General features: G+C 46.6%; 1 protein-coding gene across 1 annotated transcript; it reads right to left on the bottom strand.

Annotated features, from left to right (window-relative positions):
* Positions 1-5530: 5530 nt before the first annotated feature.
* LOC121667027 (interleukin-17F-like) lies at positions 5531-10172 on the bottom strand. Its single transcript, XM_042033117.1, has 3 exons — positions 8729-10172; positions 7609-7829; positions 5531-6537 (listed from the first exon to the last, which is right to left on the bottom strand). Exons 1-3 carry the CDS (start codon positions 8750-8752, stop codon positions 6300-6302), a joined length of 483 nt encoding a protein of 160 aa, XP_041889051.1. The 5' UTR covers positions 8753-10172; the 3' UTR covers positions 5531-6299.
* Positions 10173-10993: the final 821 nt, after the last annotated feature.

The raw sequence follows: 10993 nt of genomic DNA, 5'->3' as shown, positions 1-10993 counted from the left end.
TTCCTTGACCTGGCAGATAAGCAGCAGACCAAGGAAACACTGATTAACTCAAACTGATCACAGTACCTGCAATCACAACAATGAGCTCCTGCCCACACCTTTAGTTACCTTCAAACATTGATATAGCTTTGCCCAAACATAGGAATCTAGGAGTGTGTATGATCCTAATTTAGCTAGTTTCTGATCTTATCTCCAGTTATTCTTCCTTAAGGAAGCCCCTTTCTTCTCCTGCAGGTCCTGAAGTTTAACCCAGCTGACTATCCCACAAGTATTAAGCATGTGAACAGATTTCAAAAAAAAAACCCAAAAAAACACCCAAACCAAAAACCATCAAGGAATGGTCATCCTTCGAGGTTTTCAAAGATTTATATAAATATCAGTCTAGAAAGATTGAAACAGAACTGATTTCTTTGATGTTTAGATAATCTCTCACTGTCCTACCACTCCTAGAAGGAGTTTTGTCAAATTGTCTGCAATTAGCCCAAGTAACTTCTAACAGTTAAAATCACCAGAAGTCCAACCTTTTCTTCCCTAGAAGTCATGTGCCACTAGCTGGAGTTGGCACATGTATAGTGGGGACTGGAAAGTGCTGAGAGAGCTATGCTGAGGTGGAAAAACTCAGAACCAGATCAGAAAGAGCTGACACAGCTGGAGAGTTGAAAAGCCAACAGTTTTCTGCTGACTGACTTCACAGAGCATCATCATGGAATAGTTTGGGTTGGAAGGACCTTAAAGGTCATTTAGTTCCATCCCCTGCCATGAGCAGGGACACTTTCCACTACCCCAGGTTGCTCCAAGCCCCATCCAACCTGGCCTTAGTGAAGATTCCCCAGTCTCCCTTCCACCAGCATGGTTTTTGTTCAACCATTTACCAACCCAGCTAAATCTGTGCCTTAGGACAGAACCAATTTTTATTTATTTGAACAACTTCGTGCTCACACCTACAGGCTGCCTGGGTGTTCTACATGCTCCTGCAGAAGCATTTAATAGGTTAATTTATCACCCAGATTGATGGGGCCAGAAGACTGTTTTCTTTACTACTGCAAGTTCTCTCCTAACTCCTGGCACCATGAGCCAAGAGATTTCCCTTCACACTGCTGTGTTCACTTGGAAAAGTGTAGAATAATCCCAAACCAATGCACCCTGACAAGGGTCACCTCATCAGTGTCCTTATTTTTCTACAATCAATAATGATCACAATGAGAGACCAAAGAGAGTAGAGCTCCTCTTTCACCCATGCACAGCTCTTATCTGTTTGAGGTTTAACAGGTAAAGTTTGTTCCTCCCTGTTTTCAAGAGTTTCAGTGAAAATTTCTGCTAATTTGCTGCTTTTAAATGATATTGTCATTGGAGGGAGGGGGGCAGAATTGCTGCAAAACCCTCTCCAACATAAAAGTTTCCAGTCCAGCACTGCTCCCCATCTCTATTTCATGTCAGTTTGCAGAATCTGAGCAGCAGTGTCTTGGCAACCTGTGAGTAAAACACACCAGAAAGGGAAGTTTGAGATTGGATTTTTGCAGATAATCATGCTCATCGTTGCCACTTATCAAAGCAATCTGGGTAGAAACTAGATGCTTGTAAAAGGTGCTGCAGATTCAGCTGTAACAAGGCCAAGAACACAAGTTTCAGAAGTCTGAAATAAAAAGCCACTCTGAAAAATTATGAGGTCAAGTTAGAGAGGAGATAAACCATATGTGTTGATTTACCAGAACAGGGAACCTTTATCATGATACAAATACATTGTGCTTACTGAGAATGCAGATAAAACACAAAACATGATGGTTTGTACTGATTTTACTCATAGAAAGGTGTGCCCAGAAAACAGTATTCTGTCAGTCCATAAGCCCCAAGGAGAATCAAACATATTTTTAATATTTTGTTAAAGTTATAGAAAAAGGTAGAAAAGCTGAGCAATTTTTCTGGAGGAAGAATAAATAAAAAGTTACACCAAAAGCAAGAAGGGATTTCTCTGAAGAGATGAGGACCTGGACCTGCTTCCACTATCTAGCCCTGGAAGTATGGGGAATAATTAGAAAATATGAAAAACATTTTTAATCCTAGAATACCCTGAGTTGGAAGGCACCCACAAGGATCATCAAAGTCCAGCTCCTGGAACTCCTCTTTGTGAGCAGCAAAGGCAGGAAATGCAGTTTATGTCTGGTGCTGAGCCTGGCTGGCATCTTCTCAGCTCCTGACATCCAGCACCAGCACATGTCCCATGCCCACCAACAGCTCTGGCTCTGCCAAGCAGTACCAGACAATCACAGACATTTTAAGCAGGTTTTGGGGTTTTTGTCACTGCCTTGCAACAGTGCTGTAGAAAATGCAGAATCAGCCCACTCATTCTTCTTGAGCACAAGGTTAAAAATAATATCAAAGAAGTAAAAGGAAGAAGGGCATGGAGATAAAAGGAGATTGTGGAATTATAGAATGGATTGGGTTGGAAAAGACGTTAAAGATCATCCAGTTCTGTGGATGATCTGGACACCTTCCTCTATGTCAGGTTGCTCCAAGCCCTGTCCAACCCGGCCTTGGACACTTCTAGGGATGGAACAGCCACAGCTTCTCTCTGCCAGTGCCTCACCACCCTCACAGGGAAGATCAAGGCAAGGCTCCTGTTTTGGAGGTGATGGTGACATGGGAGCAGGTTTCTGGTCTGGTCTCTCGGGCCATATCCAGAACTTGCAGCTGATAGAGGAACTCGCCCCATCATATATACCCATCATGTTGGCACCAACCCACAGATCCCCACAGGACTGACCAGAAAATTGTTCTTCCAGAGAATTTCTGGACTGATCAGAAAATTGCTCAGCACCTCAAAATTTTGTCTGTAATATCAAGCTCCCAATAAACCATGTCAGCTTCCAGTCTTTCCACCCATTAACCCTCTGACTTACCAAACAGAAAATTCTTGGGGTTTTTCAACCTTTTAGCTTGCAACCTTTGCATTCTTTATGCATTTAATTTTGCACACTTTCCAAAGCAATGGTTTTTGTGGAACAGGCTGCCGTGGCCCGTAGTCCCTTTTAACACTCCCAGGAGCACCTGCCTGTGGTCAGTGGTCCAAAGAGGCCAGAGATGCTTTCTGGCCAATACATTCACAGGTCACAGCGTGGGTCTGGGAGGAGGCATCTACCTGTGCTGACATCACTGCTGTGCCCCCCAGCCCATGGTAATGCAACAGGGGTCTGAACTGTGCTCCATCCAGCATCCCGTGGGAGCTGCTACAACAGGATCAGCTGCCAGAACACACAGCCAAGGGGAGCAGTAAGCAAGGAACAAAGGTAGGAGGTTAGTGAGAGGAAATCAGAAGAGAAAAGGAATAGGAAAGGCCAAAAGGCTCAGATACCAACCTGTTACTGGAGGCTGCTTAGCCCAGCAGGTTACAAGAAGACACTGGGCACTGTTGCTACACCTCCAGCTGTGTCCTCTCCTCCTGGTAAAACAACCCAGTCCCTGGAGGCTGCTCCAAGCCACATTTCAGAGCCAGAGATGCCCAGCTGGGCACGCATGATCTGGGTCCATTGCTGCAGAGGGAACAAACCAAGCAAAGCCTTTAGCAAAGGCTGTGAACTGCTCTTGCTCTCAGTGGTGATATGACTGTACTCTTTACAAGAAGCATAAATTTGTTTGTCGTGGTCTCCGATTCACAGAATCACAGGATGGTTTATGTTAGAAGGGACCTTAAAGATCATCTAGTTCCAGCCCCCAAATTAATAGATTGCTGGTAGTGAAAGCCAGCACCCAAAAAATAACCAGGCTTGTATTTACAAGCAGCTGCACTCTAAGAACGATGCCATTAGGAGGAAACAAACCCCAGGTACGGGCAATGCCTCCCTGAGTGGTGTGTGGTTTGCAGCTGAGAGCTCTGCCTGCAAAACCTTATGACCCATGGGCGAGACTTCCTTAATTAGCCTGTGTATTTTCCTAATTAGCTACTTCGTTATCCGTCCAGTTAGGACCACTCTTAGGGTAAGCTGGTGGGTGTTTAGGAGCATCAGCACAGGGCATACACTGCCATGAACCCAGTGTCAAACTAATTATGACTGAGAGGAGAAACGCAGGGCAGTTTTCTCCCTGAAAAACAAGTGAGGGCAGCCCCACAAGGCAGGTTTGTGGAGAGAAGTAGGTCAGGAGTAAGAAGCAGGTTGCAATTTCCTGGTCAGCAGTTACTGTAAGAGGAAAGCAGGAGACGCCTCCCTGGGCTTGCTCCGCACCACATGAAGAGCTCAGTGGTCATAACGAAACAGCTGCTGCCACAAATGAGTGCAGATGTTTGCAACTGAATGAGAAAGGTACCCACGGATTGTTGAAGTGACTCCCAGTGTCCCACGGGGCACAAAACACACCTGACTCAACAAAAAGCACCGGAAGAGTCATCACAGAGTCATAGAATCATGGAATGGTTTGGGTTGGAAGGGAACTCAAAGACCATCTCATTCCACCCCCTGCCATGGGCAGAGGGACACCTTCCACTATCCCCGGTGTCCCAAAGCCCCATCCAACCTGGCCTTGAGTCATTTAGGCCCAACAACTCGCCTGGCCCACGCTGGGGAGGAAACCAAGGTCTACCTGCACCAGGTGGATCTAACTTAAAGTGGTTTCTGTGCAGTCAAAATGAAATATAAGAATGCTTGCACAGGTTTGTCCTGATTTAAATGAAAAAGGAAATACAGGCTTAAAACCTCCCCCGGAAGAAACCGAAGTCAGAGGTCTGAGAGCCTGCCCCAGTTCTGGGTGAAAGAGGAGCAATGTCAAAGAAAGCAACATTGCAGTAGTTTGATAAAACAGTAAATAGTTATAGAATCATGGAACATCCTGAGAGACACACAGGGATCATCCAGTCCAACTCCTAAACAGTGAGCTGTGCCAGGCTGTGCTCCTTGTGCAGCTAAGGCAAGGAAAGGGCAATTCCTCCGTTCCTAAGGCAGGACAGCTCAGCTCAGCGGGAAACCACACCCTGCAGGCACAGCTCCTGGTTCCTTGGTGTCCAGCGATCCTCATCCACCGCTTTAATCCCAGCACCTGTGAATTACCTGGCTAAGGGGCAGTGAGATGAAGCCATCTCACATCTCCCTGCATTCCTGCTCAGCCAACTATTCAGCTGGGGGAGGAGAAGGTTGCTTATAGGGATGTTACCTTGCCTGGAACAGGATAGAACAGGCCTTTCCGAGCTCTCGTGAACCATCCCAAATTCCAGCTGCAGCCCTGGAATGTGATATCTCCTGTCTTTTTTCCCCACCATCCCTAGAGACAACCCCAAAGGTCTAGAGAACCTTGTTCCATTGCCACTACTGCCTGCAGAACGCCCCTTCGCTGCTTTCAGCCTCTTCTTTGCGTCTTTTCATCTGTTTAGGCTGCAAGTTCTCTTCTGCTCCCTCTTACTCATTTCACTGCACCGGAAAACGCCCGATCTGTGCCAAAATCTCTCAGTGCTACCACAGCACAAACCCATTCTCTGTGTCTGCTGTCGTTCTGAGCGATCATAAAAAAACATCTTTTAAAATAAAATATTATTTTTATTCAGCAGATAAGTTATTTAATAAATACAGATTAAATGTATCAATCTTTTTTATACTCTGAGCACACACAGATCCATAAATACCGCCATAAATAGAAGACATAAATAGAAATATAGATATCTGTTGGGTCTTTAACATTTTGACACTCAACAAAGTGGACTCAAGTATCTCCCAAAATGTTCTGCAATAAATCAATCTCTGTTCCCACGGACAAGCAGTGACACAAACCCAGAGTGTGCTGACAAGCAGGCCTGGTGGCACCAATGTCTGACTGACACCAGTAATATCCCAGCAAGCAGGGATGGCCAGAGAGGGAAAGGAGATAGGGATGAGGAAGGGAGGGAGGGAGGGAGGGAGGAAGAGAGGAAAGGAGAGAGGAGGCATTTTTTATGGCAGTGGTGGTGGGCATATGTTCAATTAGGGCAATTTACTGCCAAGAACAACTTTGGAAACTATAATTAATTTGATTCACCAAACTGATATAAACCACAATGAAAAATAAATTTTAAACAGCACTGCTTTACCCTCTCACTGCTTGGGGCCACAAACAGAACTCTTCCTCCCCTCCATCACCAGCTACCGGTGATTCCCATCCTAAAATCCATACATGAACAACAGCAAGAATCACGACTTTCAGGAGACAATTTGCTCAGAATTGGAAGGGGAATGGTGTGTGGAATTCCTGGGACGCAAGGTGGGCGGCTGTGGGATTTCACCAGCGGGATGTTTATGGGAGATACTTCCTCTTCCCAATGTTGCCTTCCCTAGACATTCCTCCTAGGACTGGTGCTGAATGACCGGAGTGACACAGGTGCAGCCCACGGTGATGACCCTCTTCTCCAGGCGGTAGGAGGGGAGGCAGCCGCGCTGCTCCCGTCGCAGCACCAGGATCTCCTGCTTGATGGGCACGGAGTTGAGGCTGTGGTCCTCCTGCCCCAGGGGGCTCACACAGCCGGACAGGCGGCACCGGGCATCGGCAATCACGCGCGGGAAGCGGTTGGGATCGTCATCCAGGCTGGGAATGGGGACACAAGACTGGTTTATGCACTTGGACAGCATCATTTGGCAGGATCTCCTTGTTTATATCTCCATCATCTTATTTACCTGTGCGTCCTCACTATGAGACACAAAGGATTTCCCTGTCCTCAACGTTTTCACAATGATTTCCCAGAAATGGAATCAGCACTGGAGGGTAATATTGCTGTATCATTCTTTAGGAGCTGATGAATGGAGTGGGCTGGGTTAAATAATATAGAACCCACTACTGGCCTATTAATTTTTGTTTGGTTTTAATTTCAGCATTTGGAAGTTTCTTTCTGTTAGGAAAATGTGAAATTACAATGTGCTCCCATCATTCTTTTTCTAGAGGAATAATTAATTTCATAATTATTTCAACCCCATGCAATGCTACAGGCTTGGGGCAGAGGGGTTGGAAAGCTGCTCATAGGAGCTGGGGAAGGGTCTGGAGCACCAGGAGAGGCTGAGGGAGCTGAGAAAGGGGCTCAGCCTGGAGAAAAGGAGGCTCAGGGGGAACTTCTGGCTCTGCACAACTCCCTGACAGGAGGGGACAGCCGGGGGTGGGGGGAGTTAGGCTCTGCTCCCAGGGAACAGGGACAAGAGAAAATGGCCTCAAGTTGCCCCAGGGGAGGTTTAGATTGGATATTAAGAAAAATTTCTTCCCTGAAAGGGTTATTAAGGCCTGGCACAGCTGCTCAGGGAGATGGTAGAATCACCATCCCTGGAGGGGTTTAAAAGCTGTGTGGATGTGGCACTTGGGGACATGGGTCAGTGGTGGCCTTGGCAGTGCTGGGGGAATGGTTGGGCTCAATGACCTTAGAGGGCTTTTCCAACCTAAATGATTCTGTGATTGATAAAGTGACAAGATAATTAGAAACCATTCCAATGACATCCCTTTGCACTGCAAACAGTTTCTCTTGGAGAAATCCCACCCAACATCGAAACATCAGCGTGTGTCAAGAAATGTTTGCAATATTCACGGGACTCTGGGCATATGCTGAGAACAAACCACCACACAAAACCATCTGTGACACTGCCCTCACAATTTAGAGAATAACTGAGCAGTTACCTGTAATCCCAAGGAGCGAGGGACCGGTTCCTGATGTCATGGACCATCCTAAAGGCAGGGTCTGAGCTGCTGATACGAATGTCCACTTTCACTGTTGTGGGGTATTTGGGATCCTTTTGGTTCAGGCAACCTTCACTCAGCCTCACAGAGGCACCAGCCTTTCTGTGGGGTAAGCTCTTCACAGTGAGGGCTAAAACCAGCACCAAAACCAGTGATCTGAACTGGGAGAGAGAAAGGTGTCATTAATTCTGCCCAGTCAGGAATGAGAGAGCACAAAGAGCCAAGTCTTGGTTAGACTGGACCACCAATGGACCGTCTTCATACTTACATTTGTGTGAAATGGGCCAAGATGAGCAAATAGCACAATGGTGCTAATGAAACTCATCATAACAGATGCTAAACCCCGATTTAAATTCTGATTCATCATTGATTCTGCACCAAGAAGAGCATCTCTCCAACAAGCTATGAAGATCCTGCTCTGCAGTCACACAGCACCGTCTTATCGTCTAAAAACTGGGGTAGGGACTCAGCTGACTCTGCTTAGGCTTAAAACCTTGCCCAGCCACAGCTTCCTCAGGACCATAAAAATTGGCCACCCACAGCCATCTGCTGGAAATACCCCTTTTCCCAAGAAAATCTGGGGTTCTTGAGCCATTTGCAGTAGGCAGAGTTTTAGTAAATAATAGAGTCACAGAATATCCTAAACAGAAACGGAACCACGAGGATTTGTCAAGCCCAGCTCCTCAAAAGAAGACAAAATAAAAGCAGGGTTTTTAAGGAAGTCAGGAGCTGACAGTGCTGCAAATGCTACCCAGGTTGAAATTCAAACGCATAGATACCCACAGTAAAATTTCAACAATTTTGATAACATGCTGTCTGCAAAAAGGGCTCTGCCAATCCCACATCAGCAGTGCTGATGAACAAGAGATAAATAAATAATGGATAGTCCACCACACCCTTGTCACTCAATCACCAAGCAGCTGCATCAGACACACCCAGCATCCCAGTCATCTCCCAGCAAGACCAAAAGGGTTTTCTGTACAAATCAGGGGATCTGCATTCTGCTTTCTCTCATGCTGCAAATCCATCTTATTCCTTTATATTTAATATAATTACTTACCAAAGCAGAGCTGGTGAAAGCCATGGTAACCTCCCTGCTGCTTTGGGTGGATGTCAGGGTGACAGGACACGAGAGTTCTCCTTCTCTGAGACCCTTTCAACCCTGCTTGTGTCTCAGAGCTAGTTGTGCTCTCCATTTTATAGCAAAGCTCAGGCACTGCCACCCTTTCCATTGCAGCACAGCTGGCTTACCTGACCCAAGGTTAGGAGCTGATATTGCAATTTTTAGCCCACTTCCTCCCATCTACCTCCAAAAAAGGGAAGGGCAGATGCTACTACCAGCATCCCAAATCAGCCAATACCATTTATTCAGGCAGATCAAGAGATAAGGAAAGAAAAATAGAAGAAAACCCCAAACTATTCAGGGAGTTGGTTTTTTTTACTCCTTCCCACCCCCTCTTTCTAATTATAGTGTTCTTTCACCACAAACAAGTGTGGATGCACTACCACGTGCCTCAAACAAACCCAACAGCAGAGATCAGCTAGCTGCAATTCAGGCACCCAACAAGGGCTTCAAAATGAGGGCAGGACGTGGAACTTCACCATTTAACCTCCCTTCAACTGCACAATCCACCCCCACCTCATCTTAGGGATCCCTGTGTCCTGCAGGGACCAGGCAGGGGAAGAATAGGTGCCATGGGGAACTCCTCCTGGGAAATCTCAGGGCACCAGGAGCTGGGATGCCTTCCCCACTGGGGTGACACATTGTGCAGAATTCTGAAAACTCATACACGCCCTGTGAGGGCCCTGACCACCTTCACTGGCCTTGGCCACCATCACCAGGAGCCCCATTCCAGCTCAGCTTTCACTCCCAGTCCCTGCCTGAGCTGTAAACTGGGTAGACCTTGGAGCAGCATTTCCCCCAGATGGACTCCTTGGATACACATGGTGGGGAATAAAGCTGGGGAAATGAGCTGGGGAAGGGGCTGGAGCACTGGGAGGGGCCCAGACTTATGGAATAATCTGGAGCTAGTCCATCTCAATGTCTTTAGCACTCCCACACACACTGTTTCTTATTGATCCACCTTATCCTTTCCTTTGCCCAACTTTCCTGTACACCCCATAAGTCTTGCACAAGCCCAAAATACTCTAATGAGTCCCGTGGCGCTGTAGCCAGCAAGGTGATATGAGGAAAGCCTCTCCCATTGACTTTGGTGGGACTTACATGTGGGCTTGGGTTGACCATCCTCCTCAGACAACCCTGAAAGAGCTGGGTCAGGAGCTTCCTTTGAATTCCTCCACCTGGTCCTGCTCCTTTGTGTTCATGGAAGCTTTAATCCCTCTCAATCATACAATCCTCAATAACTAACAGGAGAGACGTGTGAAAATAAAAGTGGAAACAGGATTCTGCATCCTGCGGTCCAGAAAGGACCAGCCACCAACTGGAGGAGAAAGAACAGTGCATGTGCTCTTTCCCCTGGAGCACCAGCAGGTCTCTTTGGAAGTAAAAGCTATTTTTATGGCAGAAAAAAACTCCCATGTAACCACTTTATGGAGCTTATTGGTGGAGAAAAGCCCTGAGAGAAACTTTTCAAAAAGCCATGTAGCCAAGCTGGAAGCAGAGGACTGAAAGGTAGGACTCTTCACACAAATTCATCTTCAGTCACCCAGGAAATCAACAGATTCATGACATTTTCAGTCCTACAATAAATCAGAAACCTCTTACAAATTCATAGAACTTTCCAACAAAGAAGGACTAAACTGATTGCTGCTGCCACCTCTCTCGAATCACACCAGCAGAAATCTCCATCCACTGATGCTTTACATCACTGCAGGATGTTGTGATGACTCTGTGGTCTGGCTCAACCCACAGCTCAGAGCCCAGCGACTCTCCTCATGTACATTTGTCACATTTCAGGTAACCAAGTTCACCTGAGGCAACACCAGTGCTGTGACACGTTCCTACTCTGACTGTCCCATATATTCACCAGCGCATCTACTGAGATGCGACACGGAGCGTGGAAGAGCAAGAGAGGGTAAAATTACCAGAAACCCCTTTTTTAGCCCAGAAGCTGACCTGCTTTTTTTTCCCCCTGAGCACTCGCCATGAAAGGAAAGGGCCCTACCATGAAAATGGGTTGGATTGTGCAGGAATGGGGTTGAGTGGAAACAGTTACGTGCGATGAAGCAATGACGTTATCACGCCAAATACCGGGTTATGAACTCCCACCACCGCTTTCCACTCACTTCTTGTGTCTTCAGCAGCTTGCAACTTCAGCAGGGATTCCCTCTTTGACCTGGAATTTCCTACAACTGAACTTGTCTT

The sequence above is a fragment of the Corvus kubaryi genome, unplaced genomic scaffold, assembly GCF_017639235.1.
Source record: "Corvus kubaryi isolate FWS band 111438036 unplaced genomic scaffold, C.kubaryi_AGA036_p1.0 37354, whole genome shotgun sequence".
Classification (NCBI taxonomy): Eukaryota; Metazoa; Chordata; class Aves; order Passeriformes; family Corvidae; genus Corvus; species Corvus kubaryi.
Note: the sequence above shows the minus strand (reverse complement) of the source record. Positions and strands in the feature narration are given on the sequence as shown.